General features: G+C 43.5%; 1 protein-coding gene across 1 annotated transcript in view; it reads right to left on the bottom strand.

Moving 5' to 3' along the window:
* Positions 1–7,980: 7,980 nt before the first annotated feature.
* The window catches only part of TMEM233 (transmembrane protein 233), a 37,797-nt gene continuing 20,069 nt past the window's right edge, over positions 7,981–25,708 (bottom strand). The window contains exons 2-3 of the mRNA XM_043557729.1: positions 18,811–18,947; positions 7,981–10,019 (exon numbers count right to left, since the gene is read on the bottom strand). Of these exons, the coding sequence (XP_043413664.1) occupies positions 10,013–10,019; positions 18,811–18,947 (144 nt within the window). The 3' untranslated portion in view covers positions 7,981–10,012. The remainder of the gene's footprint in view (positions 10,020–18,810; positions 18,948–25,708) is intronic.

Here is a 25,708-nt window from a genome sequence, read left to right as displayed (position 1 = left end):
TTTTTGAGGAACCTCCATACTGTTTTCCAGAGTGGCTGCACCAGTTTGCATTCCCACCAGCAGTGCATCCTCAGTGCGTCTTTCTTTGCATCCTCGCCAACATCTGTTGTTGCCTGAATTAATTTTAGCTGTTCTGACTGGTGCGAGGTGGTATCTCATTGTGGTTTTAATTTGTATTTTCCTGATGATGAGTGATGTTGAGCATCTTTTCATGTGTCTGTTAGCCATCTGGATGTCTTCTTTGGAGAAGTGTCTATTCATGTCTTTTGCCCATTTCTTCACTGGATTATTTGTTTTTTGAGTGTTGAGTTTGATAAGTTCTTTATAGATTTTGGATACTAGCCCTTTGCAAATATCTTCTTCCATTCTGTTGGTTGCCTTTTAGTTTTGCCGATTGTTTCCTTCGCTGTGCAGAAGCTTTTTTATCTTGCTGAGATCCCAGTAATTCATTTTCGCTTTTGTTTCCCTTGCCTCCAGAGACATGTTGAGTAAGAAGTTGCTGTGGCTGAGGTCAGAGAGGTTTTTGCCTGCTTTCTCCTCTAGGATTTTGATGGCCTCCTGTCTTACATTTAGGTCTTTCATCCATTTTGAGTTTATTTTTGTGGATGGTGTAAGAACCATTTTAATCATTTTTAAGGGTACAGTTCGGTGGCATTAGTGCATTCGCATTGTTGCAAAATTGTCACCACCACTTAATCTCCAGAGCTCTTTTCTCTTGCAAAACTGAAACTTTATACTTATTAAAACCATAACTTCCTACTCCCTCTTTCCCCCCAGCCCCTGGCAACTACTGTTCTATTTTCTGCCTCTGAATTTGACTACTTCCTGTAAGTGAATCACATCATTTGTCCTTTAGTGAGTGGCTTATTTCACTTAGCATAGCGTCTTCATGGTGCATTCATGTTGTAAGTTGGCTCAGAATTTCCTTTTTGTTTAAAGCTGAATAGTATCCTATTATGTGTATACACCACATTTGTATGTTCATTTGCCCATCGACCTGAGTTGCTTCCACATTGTGGCTCGTATGAGTATTGCTGCTATGAACATCAGAGTGCAAATACCTCTTTAAGTCCCCTTCCAGTTCTTTTTGGTATATACCCCCAAGTGGAATTGCTGAATCATATGGTAATTCTGTTTTTATTTTTTGGAGGAGCTGCCGTACTGTTTTCATTATGGCTGCACCAGTTTATATTTCCACCAGCAGTGTTCAAAGGTTCTAGTTACCCTATATTCTCCTATATTTTCTTCAGAAGTTTTATCATTTCAGGTTTTATGTTTTTTTATGTTTTTATTAAAAAAATTTTTTTTCATCTTTATTTTTGAGAGAGAGAGAGAGAGTGTGTGTGTGTGTGATCAGGAGAGGAACAGAGAGAGAGGGAGACCCAGAATCCGAAGCAGGCTGAGCCGTCAGCACAGAGTCCAATGTGGGGCTTGAACCTACGAACTGAGAGATCATGACCTGAGCTGAAGTCAGACGCTTAACCAACTGAGCCACCCAGGTGCCCCTCATGGTTTGTGTTTAGATCTATGACCTATTTTGAGTCAGTTTATATTACCATGTGAGGTATGGGTTGAGGTTCATTTTTTTGGCATATGGAGGTCAGACTGTTCCACCATCATATGTTGAAAACATTATTTTCTCCCCATTGAATTGCTTTTGCATTGTTTTTAAAGTTTATTTTTTTTATTTTGGGAGGGGAGGGGCAAAGAGAGAGAGGGAGAGAGAGACAGAGAATCCCTGATGCAGGGCTTGAACTCACAAACTGTGGATCATGACTTGAGCCGAAATCAAGAGTTAGACGCTTAACTGATTGAGCCACCCAGGCACCCCAGCGTTTGCACTTTTATGAAAAATCCATTGACCGTACATGTTCCTTATTCCATTCATCTCCATGTCTGTCTTATCTCACCAATATCACACCTTCTTGATAACTGTAGCTTTATAGTAAGTTGTGAAATCAGGCAGTGTGAGTCCTACAACTTTGCTCTTTTTTTTCCAAATTGTTTCAGCTACTCTAGGTCTTTTGCTATGGCATCTAAATTTTTGACTCAGCTGATTGGTTTCTGCAAAAAGTCATGTTGAGATTCTGGTGAAGATTATGGTCTTTTCTATTTATTCACACATTTTACATTTCCAGAACTTTTTGTCTTTTTCCCATAGGTACTGATTTCCATCTGGTTTTCCCTACCTTCATTCTAAAGCAAATTCCTTTAGCATTTCTTGTGGTTCATTTCTGCTGGAAACCAACTCTCTAAGCTTTGTTTGGTTTGGCTGAAAATGTCTTTATTTCATTTTCTATTTAAAGGATATTTTCACTTGGAGGTTGACAGTTGTTTATTTATTGTTATTATTTTTAAATATTTATTTATTTTGGGGAGAGAGAAAGAGAGCACGGGCATGGGAGGGGCAGAGAGAAAGAGAGTGTGATAAGAGGAGGAACAGAGAGAGAGGGAGACACAGAATCAGAAGCAGCTCCAGGATCTGAGCCCGATGTGGCGCTCGTCAGCACAGAGCCCGATGCGGGGCTCGAACTCACGGACTGTGAGATCATGACCTGAGCTGAAGTCGGCGGCTCAACCAACAGAGCCACCCAGGTGCCCCAACAGTTGTTTATTTTATAGTTGTCATTCCAATGTATCCTGTATCCCATTGTTTCTGATGAGAAGTCAATTATTTTCGCTATTGTTTCAGTGTATGTCATCGATTCACCCCTCCCCCCCACCCCCCTGGTTTTTTATTTATTTTCTTTAACTTTGGTTTCCAGCAATTTGGTTTTCCTTGAATATTTCCAGTTAAGGGTTTTTTTGAGCTTCTTTAACATGTGGGCTGATATTTTTAATAACATTTGGAAAATTTTAAGTCAGTATTTTTTTTTTTTTTAATTTTAGAGAGTGAGAGAGCACAAGCTGGAGAGAGGGGAAGAGGGAGAAGGAGAGAGAATCTTAAGCAGGTTCCATGCTCAGTGCACAGCCTGACACGGGGCTGGATCCACCACCCTGGGATCATGATCTGAGCCAAAATCAAGAGTTGGGCGCTCAGCTAACTGAGCCACACAGGTGTCCCAAGTCAGTATTTCTTTAAAAAATTTTTTTACCGCTCCATTGTCTCTTTCTCTCCTCCTCTTTTGGGAATCAGGTTACATTTATGGTAGGATGCTTGATATTCTTCTATAAGTTGCTGAAGCTTTATTTTTTCTGTGCTTCAGTTTGAATAATTTTTATTGACCTGTCCTTGAGTTCACTGATCTTTTCTTCTGTGTTGTCCAATATACTGTTAACATCATACAAACATTTTGTTTCAGAATTTTCAAAATTTTCAAATTTTGTTTCAGAATTTGTAATTTTCTGATCTAGGATTTCTAGTTTTTCTTACTTTCCATATCTCTCCTGAAATTCTCCATCTCTTTACTCATTATATTAACCTTTTCTTCTAGATCCTTTCGCTTTTTTATTGCCTTTATTTTAATGCATTTGACTACTTATTTCAACATCTGCAGTATCTTTGGGTCTGTTTCTACTCACTGTTTCTTCTCTTGATGATAATGCTTTTCTGCTGCTTCACATGTTCAGTAATTTTTAAATTTCATGCCGCACGTTGCATATGATATATTGCAGAGAACTGGGGTTCTGGTATCTGCCTCAGAAAAGTATTGGGTTTTGATTTTGATTTATCTGACAGTGAAATTACTGATGACTCTTCTTTATCCAATGGAGGCATGATTTTAGACTTCTTTTGGGTGGGTCTGTTTTGGTTTTGTGTGTTCCAGACTTCAGTCCTTTGATGTGATCTTTACCACTAATGTGTGACTCCTCTTGAGTTTCAACGAAAGACTGAGGGGTTCCCAGGCTTCTCTAATCTGGTGGAACTTTAACTCCAAACTGTGCCTCCCAGCACTAAGGATCTGCTGAAATCTCTTCTTAGTTCCTTAAGTTTTCCAGCTATTTTCTTCCCCTTCTCTTTTCTTTTGCCCTTCCTTCCTTCCTTCCTCCCTTCCTCCCTTCCTTCCTTCCTTCCACAGCCTCTATTCTCTTTCATTATTTATTCATTCTTACCAAAAACCTTGTATATGCCAGGCACCGTGAAAGCAGGGGTGAAAAAGATTAACAGCGTTCCTGCTTTCATAGGGGCTGATAGTCTGCCGGGAAAGACAAACATTCAATGATAATTATATAGTTTATTACTGTATCCAACTCCATTGTGATAGACCTTGAAGTAACGCCCTGGGGATTGTGTGATAGTGCAAATAGAAGACTGTAGGCTGCCTTGGAGGGGGTTAGGTCAGCCCTCTCCAAGAAGCTGAGACTTGGAGGAAGAGGAAAAGAAAATCTGGGAATCAGTGTTATGGGCAGAGCAAACAGCACATACAAAGGCCCCGAGGCAGGAATGATCTTGGCATGTTTGGAGAGTAGCAAGAAGGCCAGTGTGGGGCTGCAGCAGAGGGAGGGAGGGTAAGTGGTAGGAGATGAGATCTGAAAGGGAAAAAGGTCTGATCACGTAGGCTTACATGTTAAAAGTTTGAGTTTTAGTTGCATTGGGAGGCATTGTTTGTGTGGGTTGGGTTTCAGCAGAGGAATGACGTAGTTCTGTTTAATTCAGGTTTCGAGATCACCCCAGACTGCTGTGAGTGCTGGACGGGGATCAATGTGAAAACAGGGTGTGGTGGGAAAAAAATAACCCCAAAATGTCCCCGGATTAATCTCTGGAACCTGTGAGTTTGTTAGGATACACAGCAAGGGGAACTAAGGATGCTAATCAGCTGCTTTTAAAATAAGATTAGCCTGGATTACTTGGGTCGGCCCAGTGTAATCACAAGGGTCCTTAAATGGAGAAGAGGAAGTCAGAGGAGTCACAACAGGAAAGATGCCATGTGAAGTAGAGTCCAGTGGTGATTGCTGACTTTGAAGGTGAAAGGAGGCCAGGAGCCGAGGAACGTGGGCATCATCTACAAGGTGGAGAAGGCAAGGAAGTGGATTCTCCCTGGGAAGCTGCAGGAAGGAATACAACCCTCCTGGAATCTTGATTTTGGCTCAGTGAGACCTGTTTCAGACTTCTGACCTCCCAAATGGTAAGGCAATAAATGTGGGTTGTTTTCCAGTTACTAAGCTTGTAGTATTTGTTACAGGACCAATCAGCAACCAATACACCACGGAGACCCATCAGAAGACTATTGTAATCGTTTAGATGAGCTTTGGTAGTGGCTCGAGAAATATTTATTCACCTTGCCTACTAGGTGTTGAGATCTGCGTTAGGCCCTGTGTTGTGCTGGTCCTCAAGCCCCTTGTTACCTCCACAGAGGCAGGATTTGGCCTTTCCTGGGCCCCTGTCAATATATTCACTCTGAAGTACAACCAGTCCTCGTGCGTGGGATTCCGTGTCACCCGGCAGGATCGACACCTCGTGGCAGTGCCAGGAGCAGACAGCTTCGGAAAATTAAATGGCAGGACACCTCACTGAGCCAATGTCTGACGGTGAGCTGTGCACTCAGACTGGAAGAGGGATGGAGGTTGTGACCATCACAGATTTGACCTGGCCGCTCACCTGAGGTTTGGAACCAGGAATGCAGGGGAGACGCAGATGCCCGACCCACAAAAATGCACAAAGGCAACCCTGTACTTCTTTCTCCTGACACCCGATAAATAAATCTCTATTGGAAGAAATAATAAACGAACAAATCCGTATTGGAAAGGGAATTCCTTCTCTCTGGGACTCCTCCAGAAATGATGGGTGACGCTTGACTAACTAGTCTTTAGGCCTCTTTTTTGCGTGCGTCAAAACTGGAATTCAAAGTATGTGGGTTCAGGGGCCTGTTTTCATAAGGTAACTCTCCAGGCTCAAATAGTCAACATCCACGAGTATTTTTTAAGGATTGGTAGTAAGCAATGAATGTGGATGCTGTCTTAGAATAATTTTTTTTTTCTTTTTGTAATCAGTGGCCCAAAACTGTCTCTTATATTTAGAAGCCTGGATCTAGGGTTACGTATCAAGATACATGCATAATGCTGTTTTGCTGAATGCAGCTGTCTTAGTGTAGGCCAGAGATAATTTGCTGATCCAGGAGCTGAGGCCAGCGATTTTATGTCTGCATCTGCTTCTGCCCATAACTTGTGGCCAAAGATAGGGCAACTTCAAGGGCTGTAGCCGTATCAGCCTTAGCAATGCACGGGGCAGTGGGACAGGGACATTTGCTCCCTGAGGCCTCCCCTCTCGGGTGCAGCCAGCGGTCCCTCCCGCCAAGTGACAGCATAACACTGTTCATGCCTGTCTTAGCATCCTAATGTTTTCTTCTAATTATCGTATATGTGCCTGCTCCCTACTGTGAACCCTTCCCAGGGATCTCTTTTTATCATATTGGAATCTCCAAAACCTCACCCATGGGTGAACAGGTGCTCTGTAAATAGCCATCGGACAAGGGAGTGGATGAGAGTGACAACAGAGTGGGGAAATTGTCTGAAAAGCTATTACATCACTTTTGGCCTGTTTGTGGCAGGCATAGTAAGAGGCAGCATGCCTAATACAGACAGTGGTTGTTTTTTCTGCTTAGCCTCTGTCTCTCCTTCTTCTGGTAAAAGCACTTTGGTTTTCCTTTGGGAAACCATCCTTTTCCTCCACCCTCGACCCATAAAGTTTGGGTGGATCTGACTTCACCCTCAGTTACACTGGCTGAACCATGAGCCAGGTGCGGCCAATGAGGGTGCCATACACCCCTGGCCACGGATTCAGTTTGTGTTGGGAGGGTGGCCACGCCTGTTCGTTAATGGCTGGTATCCAGACTGACGGACTGGTTCTGGTTCTGAATCAATTTTACATTATTATTATTACTATTATTTTTAACGTTTATTTTTGAGACAGAGAGAGACAGAGCATGAACGGGGGAGGGTCAGAGAGAGAGAGAGGGAGACACAGAATCTGAAACAGGCTCCAGGCTCCGAGCCGTCAGCACAGAGCCCGACGCGGGGCTCGAACTCATGGACCATGAGATCGTGACCTGAGCCAAAGTCGGACGCTTAACCGACCGAGCCACCCAGGTGCCCCTTGCATTATTTTGAATTGAACGTTTTCCCCCCTGTAGCTGTTAGGGGACAGACACACCATTTCTACAGGCATTGCTAAGCAGATAGGAGAAGCCTGAAGCTGCTGACAGCCAGCATGCTGCTATGAAACCAAAATGAACTCAGGAAGTTGAAGCTGAGAGACCGGTAGAAGTTCTTAGTGCTGAGCACCAAGATCCAGCCATGCCTGAAGCTATTTCTGGAATTTGCAGTTAGTTAGAGGAACCAGTAAACTCCACTCTTCGCTCTAGCCATTTTTTTTTTTTTTTTTTTGTCACTGTCTTGCCGAAAGTGTACCCTGGCTGATTGATGCACTTGGTCAATCCTTTTTCTAGCTGTTTTTTTTTTTTTAATTAAAAACAATTTTTTTTAATGTTTATTTATTTTTTTGAGGGAGAGACATACAGCGTGAGTGGGGGAGAGGCAGAGAGAGAGGGAGGCACAGAATCCAGAACAGGCTCCAGGCTCTGAGCTGTCAGACAGAGCCCGATGCAGGGCTCAAAGTCACAGACTTCGAGATCATGACCTGAGCAGAAGTCGGACACTTTACCGACTGAACCACCCAGGCGCCCCTCTGACTGCTTTTTGGAGTGGAACAAGGATGATCTCAGCCTTGCAGGAAGCCCTGGAGGAGAACATCATCCCAATTTATCAATATGAAAGCTCTCTGCCAGGTCCCAAGGCCCAGCAAAACTCAGACCCCCTCTGGAGCCCAGGGACCTTATTTAGTGACTTCAGTGTCTAACATTTTCAATGCCTCCTGGAAGGGCATTTCAGGCCCAAGTTAGTTCTAGGTTGACACCTCTCCAGCCCCATCCCCGGCCTCTCTCTGTCTTCCCTACAGGCTTAGACTGGGATCCAGGAGCCCATTCCCTCTAGAAGGTTGGGAACCCCGAGAAAACACAACTTTATACACCATGGAAAACAGGCTTACTTAAAACCATTTTTTTTCTGCCTCTCAGCAACACTTTTCATTTGATTTGGGTAAAAGATCAGGGACCCAAACACAAACAAACAAGAAACAAGATGTCTGAAACAGAAATCGGGATCCAATATACTGGAATGACGTTAGGATCTCTGCGTGCCGAGAATTCGTGGCCCTGATTCAGTTTCCTCCTGGGACAAGTGCTGGCTCATGACAGACATCCGGCTGAGATGACAGGTGGAATCTGATGCCCATCAACGTTTATTTTTTGCTGGGGTCCAGGATTTTAACAAATGCCTGAGATTCATAGTAATCTAAGAACACTGCTTTGTATTTGTATAGCACTTAGAATCTCCCTCCAGGGGCATTCACATCTATTATGGCGATTAATTCTTGTTAACGACACTCTGAGGTATGTAGACAGGTATTCTCATTTCCATTTTCCAGATGAAGAAATTCGAGGCACAGAGAGGCTAAGAAACTTGCCTAAAAATCAGCTTGCATAGCCTGTGGGTGGCAAAAAAGGCCTTGGGACACAGGTGTTTTAATTCTCGGCCTCTTGTTCATTCACTTAGAATAAGCTGCCTTTTCTCTTGCTTAGGAAAGTTCATTACCACTGTATTTCTGATAGTAGTTCTTGAAGTTACTTTTGCCACATGTACATATCACCTGTTGTGTTAATCCCTTGATATTTTCTTTGAGTCCACTTATTTTTCTTAAGTAAATTTATTTGAATAGAAACAACGTATCACGTCCCTAAGGGGAAACTGTAAATGGAAGGTAATTAAGAAATACAACGAAAACAGGACTCTGCTATTAAATTCTATCTAGACAGAAGACTTGAACCTGAGGCCTGCTCTTCCTTTATGAAGAAGGGAAAAGAGCCAAAGTAACAGAAAAGGTGTTAAGGACCCGTGAGCACTAAACAGAAGCTTTCTCTTTGCTGTAATCGGCATTGAGAAAGAATAGAAAAGGGGAAACATACTTTGTGATTTGCATCACTTAATGTTGTGTCTATAAACAACTTAAAAATGATCTTTTGTACCGCCGGTGGTTTGCCCTGCATCTGAGAAACACTGGGTTGGCAAGTTCTGGCAGGCAGAATAATGGCATCATTAAGCCAGTACACTCACACCTGAAGGGGTTACGTCTGACAGAAAAGAAATACAGTGGGTGGTATTTCCAGGTAGGCATCCAGGAAAATCAAAGATCTTGCCTGAGACTTGCTAAAAAAGAGTGGGGGGCGGGGATGGTTTGAATAAAGCACATTCCGTAAACAGCCAGTTTATCCCCAAAACTGGGATGGGGAAGGTGCTCCTGTACCTAGAATTGATCACTAAGTACAGTCTCAAGAGTCTTGAAGTGAAAAGTGAGGTGAGCAGCGGTGGATACAAGCAAGGGAGAGGACCATCGGAAGATTGAGGTCAGGACAAAAGGCCAGAAAGACCCTTCATTTGTTTTCTTTGGTGCGTGATGTGGGGACTCTGGGGGCTGTGGCAGGGAGCAACTGATGGAGTGGGACCCACTAGCTATGACATGTAAAATTAAAAGGGGAAAAAAAGCACAGATTCAGCTCCATTGTCAACTTTAAACATGCTGCAAATGTTTGCGCTCGACTTGGCGGACGCCAGCTTCTAGGACCTCCCTCTCCCCCCACATGTAGACCCCCAGCCCCCATGTAGAAGCACTGAGATTTCCTGAGGCTCATCTCTGCAGAAGAGGCATGGACGCAGAGGCCTTCACTAAACTCAGACAGTGAGACTTGAGTTTTTCTTTTTGTTTAAAAAAAAAAAAAAAAATCTGTGATGGCTGATCTGTCTGTGCTGCTTGGTTTTCCTTAATTTTGGACTTTTTTTTCCCTTCCTTTCCTTCTTTTTCTTTTTTCTTTTTTAAGTTCATTTGCCAGGGACCTGCCTCTGGAGAGTTCTGGAGGAAAAGATCTCACAGTCTGAAGTCAAGGGTCCATTCCTCAGAAACTCCGGTGGGGTGTGTGTGGATGAGGTCCGTCCTCCATGCTCACGGCTGACTGCTGGCCGCTCAGGCGCTGTGGGGTACACACAGACAGTGAGAAAGAGTGAGAGAGAGAGCAGGCCTGGGCCTTCTCCACCCAAGCTGTTCTCTGTAGGGATCAGCCTTGATTAAACAAGTGCAGACCTGGGCCAGCATATCTGCATAAGCACTGGCTTCCTTTGGAGAAATGTCACATCTGAAACATATTTGATTTTACACTTGGCCCATGCAAACAACAACAACAACAATCACCACCACCCACAAAAAACAGAAAAAAATCCGACCCACAAATGATACAGATGCAGCAAACTGCTTTGTGAGCATTTCTGAACCTCATTCTCCTCCTAAAGGGTTAGCAGTACTGTTTAGCATTTTGTGTGCATCTTCCAGGTGATTTTCTCTACATTTAAATCTGTAAGTATGCACTTAGAAATTCATCTTGTGTGTGTTTATATACATGGGATAATGATATATCTATATATGATATACGTATGTATCATATATATGTAAGGTATGGGTTACACACACACACATATTCATTCATTAATTTACTCAATAAATATTTACACGCCAGGCCCTGCTCTAGGTGTTGGTGATGACAGTGCCCAGCAGTTACATAGTGAGTACCGTGTGTCAGGCATTGTGCTTTACACAATTGAATCTTCCCAGTCCTGTGAGCTAGGTGCTGTTTTATCCCCACTTTACAGATGAGAAAACTGAGGCACAGACTGGTTAAAAGACATGCTCAAGAGCACACAGCTACTTAGAGGCAGAACCTGGATTCAAACCCCAACAGTTTAGCTTCAAAGGAAGAACCGTAAAATGTTATGCTCTATTATTATGGGCAATGACAGAAGTGAAAATGTTTTTGGGGCACCTGTGTGGCTCAGTTGGTTGAATGTCTTGAGTCTTGATTTCAGATCAGGTCATGATCCCAGGGTCGTGGGATTGGGGCCTCACACTGGGATCTGCCCTGAGTGTGGAGCCTGCTTAGGATTCTCTTTTCCTCTCCCTCTGCCCTTCTCCCCTGCTTGCACTCTCTCTCTCTCAAATAAAAAAGAATGTTTTTGGAGTCTTCATCCTACTAGGAGGAAATAGACCATAAAAGGGTATGATTATATGCATATTAATATATAAAATGTATAATTTTATGTCAATATAATAAGTTACATATAATTATATATTATACAGTCAGTTTTGCAAGGAGTGGTAAGTACTAGGAAGAAAAGTAAAGTTGGAATAAGAGGACCAAGGTAATAAGGGTGGGGCTGTGGGTGCTATTTTAGAGAAGTTGGTCAGGGGTAACCGCTCTGCTAACAGGTGACCAAGCGTCTCAAGGATAGATGGGAACAAGCCACTTGGATATCAGGAGGAAGAAAATTCTGGGTAGAGGGACCAGCAAGTGCAAAGGCCCTGTGGCAGGAGCATACTTGCATTGCTCAAAGAAGAGAGGGGAATTCAGTATAGCTGAAGCGGAGGAGTGAGGGGGCAATGTGCTGGGAGATAAAGAGAGGCAGCAGCGAGATCATGTGGGGCCTTCTAAAGCCATAGTATGGGAGATGGACGATGTATATTTAAACTGTGGTGTGGTATCCCGTCCTATGAATAAACCACTGGGTACTTAATCATTTTCCCACCCATGGCCATTTAGGTTGTTTCATGGTTTCCCAGCTGCGGTGAACATCACTGCACATCCTGGCTGCGTTAGAGTCATCTGGAGAGCCCTAAAACCTACGAATGCTTGGTCCTATCACTGGAGATTCTAATTTAACTGATCCAGGGTAGGCCCTGGGCATTGTTAGTTTTTAAAGCTCCCCAGGTGACTCTAATGTGTAACCAGGGAAGAGAGCTACTGTTTCACGTGCCTATTTGTACACTTGTATCTAGGGAGGATACTCAGAAATAGAATTGCTGAGTGGGTGGGCACATGGATTTTCAAGTTTAATAGATGTATTCAAATTGACCTTCCAAAGACTCAGTTTACTCCTCCACCAACAGTGTTGTTTTGTATCCAATTCTTCATACTCTCGCCAACCTTGATATTATCCATCTTTTTAATTGTTTCAATCTGACAGTCAAAAGACCCCAGTATTTTGTTGTTGCTCTGGTCACTGGTTGAACATCTTTTTAACGGCTATTTTGATTTATTTGTCAAAGTCCACAAGTTTATATCCTTTTCAAAGCCACAGTCTTTCCATTGTTGATGATGACTTAGGTGTGATTTGTCTTGACTTCAGCTTATGTGAACCAACAAAGAAAGGCCCTTCTGACCTTTTGGGAATAGGTAATGTTACCCATTTTTCATAATGGGATCACAAAAATTCTCTGCAGACATGTCTATGGAAACCAATCCCCAGGAACTTTTACTCCAACCAGTAATATAGAAAAGAAGATGAATTTGCTTTTATGTTTTTGCAAAAAGGCCAACTTTTTGCTTCTTTCCTACCTTGACACATATGCTTATTTCCAATCCTAATGCAATGAAGGATATTTTGAGGCCAAGAAAGGACTCATTCCGGTTTATTTATAAGCCATAAGTTTTACCAGTGCATAATGGCTTAATATTTGCTAACTTTGTGTCTGCTAATGGAAGACACATGGGATCCTTAATCTACTTAGGAGGCCAAGTTCTTCCTGCATGAAAACTTTGGACCATGAAGGCTTTTATTGCTAAGAATGACAAAGAAGCAATTTTAATACATGGTAGGGCCCTGCCTGGCTATTTAGATGCCTACGCAGCCGTCCAGAGTCATAAATTCAGTGGAGTGGCATTGTACGTGTGAATGAACGTGTGTGTGTGTGGTGAATGAACCATACATGTTTCTCAAAAAGAAAAAAGCAACTCTTTAAATGGAGCTGGAGATTCTGGCCATCACCCTGTACAATGGTCATGAGGATGGGTGGGTATGTGACTCCTATTCCTTCTGTGTGACTTTGGGGCGTGGTTCCAGTGTTGAACATATGCCATGCCAACTATTTCAGCTGGCGTTCAACCCAAGGAATGTCATCTCTTCCAACACCGGTGGGAACACTGGGTCTATTGGGCTGACCAGGATACAGGGTGGGTGTGAATCTCTTAATAGGGCATCCCCCCACCGTAGATGCTTCCAAGATGAATTTTGGTTATACTCAAAGCTCACCTGATGCTCTGATGTTCGAACTTCACCCCTCAGTAAGGTGAGACCTTCCTGAATATCATTTGTCATATTTCTGGTGGGACATTTGTCTGCTTTATACCCAAGCTTTGTCACAGTCAACTGTTTCTGCAGCTAAGGAAATTCCACTGAATTCTGCAGGGCATCAGATATGTGACCAGGAGCCTGATCATGAGGAGAGAGGGAAGAACAAACTTGGGAGGCGTGTAAAGTGCGCTGGGGAGTAGGGACGAAGCAGCAGATGTGTCTTCGAGATGTAAAAAACATCTTGTTTTGTGGCACATATTCATACACAGGCAAGAATGTTCCTCCATCAGATGCAAAGCCCTAGAACAGTGTTTCTGCAACTTTGGAATGCTTAGAACTATTTTTGGGGGGATTGCTCGTGATAATGCATCTTTCAGGACCACTCAGGGTCTTGATTAGAGGCCACGAATCTGCATTTTCACAAACATCCCAGCTGAATTTGTCACAGGTGACTCAGAAACTTTGAGAAACATGATTGGAATAACCTCACTTTGCTCGAATCCTCAAGGCACCAGCAGAAAGTAAAAGCCTGCAGACAGGTTGATTTAGGCTGGGGACTTGAACGATTCGATTGATAAATAGACTGCAGCAACATTTAAATTTTTCAGCTCTGTGCGATTCATTTCTCCCCTTTCCCTAGCAGCTGGAGAGCAGAGAGTTTTCTGACTTTGAGAGCCTGCAAGTTTCTGATTCTGTTTGCACCAGAATGGTTCTCTTCTGAGAGTGCCACATTCTGTCCCAAGCTGTTGAATATTTTAGTGTCAGTGATTCCCAGTTTTTGTGGATTTGATGTCCCAAATCTCTCTTTAACTGCCACATGGCTTACATGGATATCCTATTGAAAGAGACCTTTTTCTGAGTTTGGGTAAAGACTCTTATGACCCAAGTTTATCCACCTGGGATTTCCATCATTTGGGAGGGAAGGGATTGGTTACAATTCTCTCGATAAGGACACGTAGTAATTTTTTAAAAGGTCAGGACTTCGGGATTAGTTTCGGTGTTGTTGATAAGGATAAAGAGTAATTTTTTTTAAAGGCAGGATTTGACAGTTTTTAAACAGACTTGTCTGTTTATTTCAGACAGTTTTTGAATGAGAATCAGAAAAGTCACCTATTCAAGGCTTTTTGTCTCCTATCCAGGCTTGGGCTCCTCTAACGTCAGACTTCCCCAGAATCCCTCAGTGCACGCCCTTGCTGCCTTGAGGATTGTTACAAAAGAACCTTCCTGTGGGTACTCTCCTTGGCGGTAACTTGACTCCCCACCTTGGCAATGAATGAGATACAACACGTTTAGGATGATGACTTTGCTGATGTAAATGAAAACTGGCCACTCTGTTAAAGGCCAGCTTCTGTTAGCGCATTCTTCCTTCTGGGTTTGGGAGGGAGGACGTTTGGCAAAGAGGGTTGAGCTGACCACCTGCGTCTAAACCCCAGGGTAGGAATGGGGAGCTGGAAAATGCAGATTCTTGAGCCTCACTTCTGACTTAGCGACTTGGAATCTTTTGAGATGGGGCCCCGATACCAACTTCTTTTAAACTTCCCCAGGTAACTCGCATACAGCTCAAAGTTAGAAACCTCTGTCTTAGTAATTCCACATTGCCACTCAATTCCTCCTAGGGCTGGGAAATTTTATTTCAAAGGATTACTGAGAAATTGGCCCGTTATTGGTCTTAATGGAAGATAGAATTGATTTCATTCTCTAAGGGCTAGTTTCTTTCCTACACACACACGCGCGCGCACACACGCACACGCACACAAAGCCTTTATATTTGAGTTTCTCCCTGGGATTCTAACTCTGGAAGATATTTTTGTTTTCTCTGATAACATGGAGGGAAAGGTATCTGAAAGGAACCTGACCATACAGATGGAAAGTAATTCTATCCTTACTTTATGGATAGGGAAATTGAGGCTGAGAGAGTAACTGGCCAGGGTGGTCTATGCAGTAGAAGTAGGATTTGTATCCTAGTAAAGCCAGGACTGAAGTCCAGGCTCCAACCACAGTGAAACATTGTTTCTTAGGAACCACTGCTAACAAAATCTCAATCACAAGCATATACGGGTCGATGCTTCATCTGCGGATAGAAATATTTATATTAAGAACGGAGAAAGTCCCCATATGTGAAGACTTCTGTGTCCCTTGTAGGACTGCTTGGATGGTGTCTAATGGGAAAACTGATCTTTGAAAGCCACATTGTCTACCAGAGACTGCAAAGCAGATGATGTCCAGGCTGGAGATGTGGTTTTTGTATGTTTTTTCGTCTTGCTTTGTTTTTGGCCCTCACCATGTGTTTACATAATGTGAATTGGTTGTCAACATCTAAAAAACAGGAGATTCCAAAATGAAAACCTAGCTTTCTAATATCTTTTGAAAAATGGGCTTCACGGGGTCTGCATTCCAAGTGGTAACAATCAGCTGGACTGTGCTCTCGAACACCACAGTCCCCACAACTCATATTATCCTGTAACTGGGAACATTCATGCGTGTTCCTTGCAGGGCTTCCTGCTTCCTTCCTGCAGTGTTTTGATTTTGCTACCCTTGGTTCTGTCTCATCACAGGTTTTTGTTTGTTTGTTTGTTTGCTTTTTGTAGGTTGAAACCTCAGCATACCACACCCATATAAATCAGCTCTGGAGCTAGCCACAAGTCGAGTGCTATCTCCTGGTTTTGTTACTGAGTATACTAGCTATTGGCTTAGAGGCAATGTGGCACTGTGGTTAAGAACACAGCTTTCAGGGCACCTGGGTGGCTCAGTCGGTTAAGCATCCGACCTCGGCTTGGGTCATGATCTCACAGTATGTGAGTTTGAGCCCCACACCCGGCTCTGTGCTGACAGTGCAGAGCCTGCTTCGGTTACTCTGTTTCCCTCTCTCTCTGCCCCTCCCCTGTTCATACTTTGTGTGTGTCTCTCTCTCAAAAATAAGCAAACGTTTAAAAAGAAAAAAAGAACACAGCTTTCAGAGCCAGATTATCCCAGGTTAAACCCTGCCTTTATCTCTAAGTAGCTGTGAGACATCAGGCAAGTTATTTCTCTTCTCCGAGTCTCAGTTTTCTTATCTGCAAAGTGGGGAGGTTGCTGTGGGGATTCAACAGGGATTAATTCATGTAAGAGCTTAGACAGTAGCTGGCCTATTAAGTTCTATGTCAGTGTCGGCTGCTATTATTATAACCCAGCTCAACACTGATCTGGGCAGTATGTATTTTCACAAGTTCCCAGGAGTTAGGCCAAGACTTGGCCTTTTTCCCCTGGAACACTGTCCTTTGAAATTAGCTCATGAGTGCAAAGCCATGAGCTCTATTTGGTAGCATCTTAAATTCTGAAGTCCTCTCCGAGCCATGTTGATAACAGCAGTAATAATAGGATTAGTAAATGGTTTGCATTTATATATATATATATATATATATATATATATATATACATACATACACACACACACACACATTTTAATGTTGGGGCACCTGGGTGGCTCAGTCGGTTAAGCATCCGACTTTGGCTCAGGTCATGATCTCACGGTTCGTGGGTTCAAGCCCCACATTGGGCTCTGTGCTGACAGCTCAGAGCCTGTAGCCTGCTTCAGATTCTGTATCTCTCTCTCTCTCTGCCCCTCCCCTGCTTACACTCAGTCTCTCTCTCTCTCTCTCAAAAATAAATAAAAACTTTATAAAAAATGTTTTTGATTATTTATTTTTGAAAGAGAGAGAGAGAGCGTGAGCAGGGGTGGGGCAGAGAAGGAGACAGAGAAATTAAAGGGGGCTCCAGGCTCTGAGCTGTCAGCACAGAGCCCCATGCGGGACTTAAACCCACAAGCTGTGAGATCATAACCTGATCCAAAGTCGGACGCTCAACTGACTTAGCCACCCAGGTGCCCCTGCATTTATATATATATTTAAGTTTATTTATTTATTTTGAGAGAGAAAGAACAAGAGAAGGGGAGGGGCAGAGAAAGAGGGAAGAGAATCCCAAGCAGGCTCTGCACTGTTAGTGAGAGCTCGACATGGGGCTCAATCTCACGAACTGTGAGATCATGACCTGAGCCAAAACCAAGAGATGGACGCTTAACCGACTGAGCCACCCAAGTGCCCCGAATGGTCTGCAGTTTTTGCGCACCAACTAAGGAACAGACATCATGCTATACACATGCTGTGGGTCATCTAATTAACCTTCACAATAGCCTTCTTAAGTGGATTATACTACTATAATCCTCATTTTACAGAAGAAGAAACTGAGGTTCAGCACTTGGCTGACCGTCAGTCTCACGGTAGGTAAGTGGCAGAGGGGGAAACTGCGCCCAGGCAGTCTGTTGCCAAACCGGCACCATTGGCCCCACACCCCACAGCCTCACACACACACACGAGCACATTGTGCCTTCCTTAAAGGATAAAGTTGGTGTGTGCACATCTATTTTCTACCCATCTTCTTCATAGACCAACACCATCCATTTTCATCTTGCAGGCAAGAAACTTCCTTAGATGTTTTAGTGTCCCTTTTTCCTCTCTTTGGTCAAAGCCATCTATTTCCCCCCCCCCCTCTGTGACACTTCCTGTTTTCCCATCTTCCCCTCCATTCAGCCGCCCTGATTGTTCCTGGGTCTGGCTCCTCTGATAGGAAGTTGACATGGACTACCCTCTTGGCTGCCAAGGTTGGGTTGGCTGATTTGACAGGCTGATGGGTGTCTGCGTCCTCCCTTGCCTACCAGGTGAGCCTTTTCTGAAACCAAGTCAAAGAGGCTGACCTTCTCAGCTTGAGGGACATGGTGTCGGGGGGGGGGGGGGTTGGCTAACTCCCTGCTCTGGGGGAAGGGCAGGAAGATTTCTCAGAGTCCTTATCTGCCTTGCCAGGAGCTACACAGTGAGGCAGAGATGGATCTGGGCTTGTCATTTCCAGGTCTTGATTGTCCATTGCACAACCTTGCCCCTGTCAAGCCTCTGATGGAAAGTGTCATTGATTCTAGCAGATGGAGCCCATCTGAGCCGGTTAGAGAAATCAGGATAAATGTGTCCAAATCCAGAGAGAAACAGCAACAGCATCCATCTCTTTGTGAGACGAGAGCACGTTGGCAATACCAAAAATATGTGGCACCCTTCTGCTCTTACAGTAAGAACAGGTCGGCTAGTTGAGTCAAAATCATGAAATCATTCAGCAGATCAGATGGTAAGGCAGAGGAAGGGACTGAGGCAGTGAAAATCCATGTGGGATTCTCCCGTCTTCCTCTCTCGTCTCTCAGAGATGGGAAAACTATGGCCCATGGGCCAGATACCAGTTTTTGTAAATAAAGTTTTATTGAACACAGCCATACTCATTCATTTGCATATTGTATATGGCTGCTTTTGTGCTGCAGTGGCAGTTAAGTAGTCACGACTGAGATGGTGACAGAGGCCTACAATGGAGAAGTTTTGTTGACCCCTGTTCTACACAGAGCCGCTGGAAGATGGTGGAGTTTTGGATAGCCTGGACACTGAGTGACTGAGCAGAGGAGAGACTGTCCACAAAACGACATGGTGTGTATAACACCAGTGAAATGAAAACGAAAACTCTTTTTCTTTGGCATCGTTTGCTACCAGAACATAACCTAACCTGTCCTAACATTCCAACGGGCATTCGGGAGAAGGCATTTTACACTGGGACAGATTCAGAAAGCCTACTTACTTCCTTGTGAAGTGAACTGCACAAGAAATACCGATGATCAGAAGGCCAATAATGATGGAGGCGATGGCCACCCACTTGGCATTCCTCCCAAGCCGCTTGGATCCTTCGATGTCGCCATCGTTGTAGCTGTTCAGAGACTGGGGGACACAAGGGAAGAGCTGGTGATGACAGACAACCCACAAGGAAAGACCTGTGTTTCTCAGGCTGATCTGATCATCACCTCCTCCAGGAAGCCCTCCCTGGGCTGACTGACTTCCCCTTGCTGATTATTTTCATCTTAGCATTTACCAGAGCACATTAAAATGATTGATTGGGCCTCTCCTATTAGAGTAGAAGTGCTATGTGGGCAGGGACCACTATCTGGTGTTCAGCACAGTGTACCAGTGCCTGGTGCCATATTTGTCCTGTAGAAGATTCTTGATAAATATTTGTCTAATGTACAGGTATGCATGTCTCGTCCAACAGAATGGGGTTTGCAAACTCTGGCCCATGGGCCAAGTCCAGCCTACTGTTGCTTTTTTAATGCTTATTTTTAAGAGAGAGAGACAGAGAGAGACAGAGCATGAGCAGAGGAGGGGCAGAGAGAGAGGAAGACCCAGAATCTGAAGCAGGCTCCAGGCTCTGAGCTGTTTGCACAGAGCCTGACACGGGGCTCAAACTCATGAACTTTGAGATCATGACCTGAGCCGAAGTCAGACACTTAACCGACTGAGCCACCCACGTGCCCCCAGTCTGCTGATTTTTTATAAATTAAGTTTGTTGGGCACACAGCCACACTCATTTGTTTACTACACTCATTTGTTTGATCTGTGGCTGCTTTTATGCTCCAACAGAGTTGGGTAGTGGATCAGAGACCATACTTACTGTTTGGTCCATTACAGAAAAAGTTCACCTCTCCTGCACTAGAAGTTCAATCCATGAGGTCAGGGATCTTGGCTGAACTGTTCACCTCTATCCCCAAGCCAAGCTGTCATTGAACTGGTACCTACTCATACGGCTTTCCCAGCTGGTAAAATACTGAACTACTTCTGGCTGGCTGGTAAATAGCAGTTACCCCTCCCCTCCTGGCCCCCCAGCCATCGTGCGTGGTCCTCACACCTTTGACTCTCCGCAGACTTCCCCATGATCCAGCAACTTCAGGGTTACCAGTTGGCCCCATCCTGATTGAATGTTTAGTTGCGTATTTAAATACTTGTTGAATGTTTTAAATATCGCCTTAGTTGCTAGTACTTTGAGCAGTGGCTGGTACATGGTAGGAGTTCAAGAAATAGGTATTGGCTAGTGGGTGAGAGATGTATATCCATTTCCCTGCAGAATATGAGTTTGTTGGAGGGCAAGGTGGAGGTGCTCAGAGAATGTTTGCTGCTGGGCTGATGGCCAGGGCAGCTGAACAGTCCTCTAATAAACCCTCCTTATCATAACTCCTACTGCTGATGATCCCCTCAAAAGTTCTGCTGCAGCTCAGAGAAGTCTGGAAATAAGTATTCATGAGTTACAGACGGAGGTTGATCAGTGTGGTGAATTGCAGATTTCAGTAGGAACCTCTGTTCTTCATCCCAAAATCGCCACACTTCAGTGATAGATTGTTCCTCTTCTTGGACTTTTAAGGGGGATGAAGCACATGTAGACAATTACAAGCCAGGGAAACACCCAGTGGAACACCGAGCTTTCCACTTCCAGAACCTTGCATTAATTCTTGGATTCTGGCCACCTTAGCAACAAGCTGGGGGCCTCAGCAGTGAAGGGGGCCTCGGCAGTGATGGGGCTTGCTCAAAAGACTGGTGTGAAGGGGAAGGCAGGAACCTGCAATGATATCCATAACTTCCAACAGCATGAGCACCGGAATTCTGGAGTGCTCAACCCTGAGTATTTACTACGAACATGTGGCTAGTGATTTTTGTTTGTTTTATTATTAGTTTTAATATTTATATATTTTTGAGAGAGAGAGAGACAGACAGACAGAGTGTGAGGAGGGGAAGGGCAGAGAGAGAGGGAGACACAGAATCCGAAGCAGGCTCCGGGCTCTGAGCTGCCAGCACAGAGCCCGACGTGGGACTCAAACCCGTGAGCCATGAGATCATGACCTGAGCTGAAGTCGGATGCTTAACCAACTGAGCCGTCCAGGTGCCCCTCTTTGTTTTAAAAACAGATAGATGTCCTGAAAAGATTCAGATTTAATTGGTATGGGGACCAAATACCAGTTTTCTTAAAAAAAAAAATTGGTAAAATACATATAACATAAAATTTACCATTTTAACTATTTTTAAGTGTGGGTTCAGTTGCATTAAGTGGCAGTCACTGAAGTGGTTTTGTGACCATCACCACCATCCATCATCCCAAAGTGAAATTCTGTACCCATTAAACCCTCCATTCTTCCACCCCCAGCCCCTTCTCTGGCAACTGCCATTCTGCTTGCTGTCTTTATGGATTGGACCACTCTAGGTACCTCACATAAGTGGAATCATACAATATTTGTCCTTCTGTGCCTGGCTTATTTCATTAAGCAGTGTCCTCAAGGTTCAGCCCTGTTGTAGCATGGGTTAGAATCCCCTTCCTTTTTAAGGCTGAATAACATTCCACTGTCTGTATAATATCACATCTTGTTCATTTATTCATGTGTCGATGCACACTTGGGCTGTTGCTGCAGAATTTTTTTTTAAGATTCTTAGAATTGAAAACCTTTGGTCTAGGCAGCTGTCCTTAATGCTCTACAAGGTCAAGGTGCCCACTACCTTACGATTTATCCCAGGGACACCTGGGTGGCTCAGTTGGTTGAGCGTCCAGCTTTGGCTCAGGTCATGGTCTCACAGTTCATGAGTTCTAGACCTGCATTGTGCTGTCCGTTATCAGTGCAGAGCCTGCTTCAGAGCCTCTCTCCCATTCTCTCTCTGTCCTCCCCTGCTCACACTCTCTCTCTCAAAAATAAACATAAAAAAAAAAAAAAGATTTATCCCAAGGAAGCACGTAATAGAGCATGGGCTCTAAGTCCAGAGAGAGCTGAGTTCAAATTCTATGTGTTAGTCGCTGTGAGAATTAGAGGAAGTTATCAACCTTTCTAAGGTTGATACATCTGTATAGTTCTCATCTGTAAATTGGGGGCAATGATAATAGCATCTCCTTCACAATAGAGGAGCCAACGACTTAATAGTAGTAGTTAGCATTGCCCCAGCACATAGTATATACTCAATAAATGTTAGCTTTTACTGTGAATTGCCACTGTCTATCTTGTTCTTCCTCCAACACGAAGATCTTTGGGGTACAGTAGAATCATCTGGGGTACTTAGAATTATAGATGATCAGGGTCTGCCTCTTGCTGGAGCAGAATCTTTGAGGACCTAGGTTTGAGGAACTTTGGGGTTTTTTTTTGTTGTTGTTGTTGTTTATATTTTTTGAGAGAGAGCAGAAGAGGGGAAGATAGAGAGGAAAGCAAGAATCCCAAGGAGGCTGTGCACCATCTGTGCAGAGCCTGATGTGGGGCTCGAAGTCACAAACCATGAGATCATGCCCTGAGCCGAAATCAAGAGTTGGATGCTTAACCGACTGAGCCACCCAGGCACCCCAGGAACTTTGTTTTATAGTCTTCAGATCAAAGTCAATGTGTAGAATGTTAGACCCCACAGTCCAGTTCATTTTTTTAAAATTATGTTTTTTTTGCAATCCAATGTAAAATTACGCACATTCAAAATGCTCTTAAATTGATCACTATCCTGTTGTGTTGCTTTGAAAAACCGAGTTCTGAGATGCACTTAATTAGGGCAACGCACTGGTGTTGATGTAATCAGAGGGAAAATATAGGGAGACTCCTCCCTCCCCGAATATTGTCAACTCCTGGCTGTTTGGATGAAAACACCAGTTCCATGTTCTCAAGTGGGAAGAACAGTAAGCCTGTGCCATACTGAGGGGTACATCTATATATCTGTGCATTGCCCCTGAGCAATGGAAGCTTCCTGAGCCACATGAGTTGTTTGCTACAGGTCAGCAGAGCCAGGCTGGTGACCTGGCCGAGGGAGATTTGGGTGCAAGCCATGAGTGAGTCTTGTTCAACCTTCATCACCTGCTGCCACTCTGGCATCTTGTATGTGACCCTCCTCTTTGCAAACCACCATGTTGCCGGGGCTCCTAAGGGAGGTGCTGAGTCGTCTAGAATTGAGGCCTTGGTTGGCTTGAAAGACAGATGAAAGCCTCTTTCAGTATTAGCTATGGATTCTCCTTCCACTGCCCCCCCCCTCCCCACCCCAGCCATGAGTTCTCTTATGAATCTGTTTCCTCCTCTGGTCCTTGAGGAAGGGGCTGTCTATGGCATATCTGCTGGGTAAATGTTAGGATATGGAGAGATGAGCGTGGCAGCTTTAGAACTCCCAGATTTCACTCTGAAGGACCTCACTGGTTGGGAATCTCGGGGTTCAAGGTGGAGATCTAATAATGAAGCGAGAAGGAATTAGTTCCTCCCTCCCCCATTCATTGGCTGTCATTCTTTGTGTCTCCCAATTTGGAATTGCATACTAAGGGTCTCCTGGCAGATGCTATGGACTGAAGAGGTGGAGATGGGTTGTAGAGAAAATGCGTGGTTTATAAATCTTTTTCTGAAAAGCTTAGAAAGCAAACTATCCCATCTGCTGTGGAAGAACTAGAAAGAAACAGGGGATGACTTAGATAGTTAACATTTATATGATCTTATTAGTTCCTTTACAGATTACAAATGTAATTTGTGAACACGTAAAACATTCAAATGCTACAGAAACAGCCAGTAAATAGTAAGTTCTTTTCCTCATCCTGTTTCCCAGGGATAACCATTGTTTGCAGTCTGGTGCATTTGCTTCTAGATCCACCGCCTCCCCCCCCCCCCCCCCCCCTGCTCAGCCCACCTCCCACCCCCTGCCTACGAATAATATGAAAGGAAAGCTAACACTTTCTCTTGCTTCCATTATGACTAAGTACCTCGTGTCTATCAGTCAAGATAAAAAAATAGCAATTTGTACCCTGAGATAAACCAAGAATACAGGGTCAGTCTGTCGAGCCTACATCCCTCCAATATTGAAACCTTGAGTATTTCCCATAAATCTTGGCAAAGACAACTTCATCTCCGTCTTTTGAGATGTTGGTGCCCAAATGGAGGTCACACTTTTGTGGATATTGTAATCTCTTGAGAAAGATACTATTTTGCTTTGTTTATTTGTTTATTTTTAAATCGTGAACAGATTATTGTAAAACTTGGTTACCTTGGCAGTTTCGCAGTTGTTTTCTTTAAATACTTGTGTTGTGCTTTTTATTGGGCTAGCTGGTCCTTTTGAAGGTGGACTCCCTTGCGTTTCTTTCCAAGTGAATTTTTTTCTTTTCTAAATGTTTTGGCCTCTCAGTCTTTCTTTGACAAAATAATAATGATAACAGGTAACACTGATTGAGCATTTATGTATGCTAGGCACTGTGTTAAGTATTTTTCTAGGATTATCTCATTTGTCCTCATAACAGGCCTGTGAGGTAGATGCTTTATTGTTTCCATATTACTAATGGGAAAGTTGAGGCGCAGAGAAGTTAAAGTGATTTGCCCAGAGTCACACAGCTAGTTTGGTAAAGTGTGGATGTGTGTATGTGAATGTTTGTTGGTCAAATGTAGTTCTTCTTGATGAATTTTATGCTTCTATCATTAGTCCAGTTTTCTATTAGTTTGCCTTTTTCTTATTGATTTGTGGGAACTTTTTACATATTGTAGATCCACATTGTGCAATAGGAATATAATGGGAGCCTCATATGTAATTTTAAGTTTTCTAGTTGCCACATTAAAAAAATAAGAATAAATCGGTGAAATTAACTTTAATAATGTACATAAAAGTCTGTGTGTACACACACACACACACAGAGTTTGTCTGTTTTCTCTTTATTCCAAAAATATGAATGATATTATACTATCCTGTTCTGCAACTTGCATTTTCCCACTAATATAGGGTCTGCACCTTTCCAAGCTAGTGCTTCTGGGTCTGTCTCATTCTTGTTTTCTTTCTCCAGGCATGATTTAAAAATAGTGAGTTATATTGATGAATTTCCTAATGTTGCATTATCCTTACATCCTTGGGGGGAATATCTTAATTTGTCATGGCACTTTTTGTTGTTGTTTTTAGGTAACTTTTTGTTTTCAAATAGCTTCAAACTTACAGAAAAATTGTCAGTGTAGTTGTCTCATTCTTTTTAGTGGCTTTGTCACTTACGTGGTTGCACCTCACCCATAGATATTTCAGTTACTTAAAGGTTGTTGCAATTACTTAATATGCTTTAGTAGACATCCTTATTCGTAGAGTTTTGTGTGCGTTTGAGCCTCTCCTTAGTTAGGATGGATTCCTAGGAATGGAACTGCTGAATCAAAAGGTAGCTGTGGTTACGTTTGGAGAAGACAGAGTCAAATTGCCCTGCAAAAAAAAGGCTAGACAAATTTACACCACCACTAACAGTATTTAAGTGCCCTGTTCCTCACGTCCTTGCCAACCTTGTTTATCTTTTTTTTTTTTTTTTTTTTTGCCACTCTGATAGGTGAAAAAGAATCTCCAAATAACATTTCTTTGGTTTAATGGTGAGGTAGAGCTATCTTTATGTCCTTCAGACCTCTGCTCAAATGTCACCTTCTTAGAGAAACTTTCTAAGAACAGTGTATTTAAAACCCTCTCTGGGGGCGCCTGGGTGGCTCAGCCGATTAAGTGCCCAACTCTTGACTTTGGCTCAGGTTGTGATCTCATGGTTTGTGAGTTTGAGCCCTGCATCAGGCTCTGCGCTGATGGTGCAGAGCCTGCTTGGATTCTCTCTCTGCCTCTCTTTTTCTCTCTCAAAATAAATAAACTTAAAAAAAAATCGTTAAAAAAAGAACCTCTCTCTGGTGACCAATACAGTGCCTGAAACATAGGAGATCAAT

The sequence above is a fragment of the Prionailurus bengalensis genome, chromosome D3 (genome assembly GCF_016509475.1).
Source record: "Prionailurus bengalensis isolate Pbe53 chromosome D3, Fcat_Pben_1.1_paternal_pri, whole genome shotgun sequence".
Taxonomy (NCBI): domain Eukaryota; kingdom Metazoa; phylum Chordata; class Mammalia; order Carnivora; family Felidae; genus Prionailurus; species Prionailurus bengalensis.
Note: the sequence above shows the minus strand (reverse complement) of the source record. Positions and strands in the feature narration are given on the sequence as shown.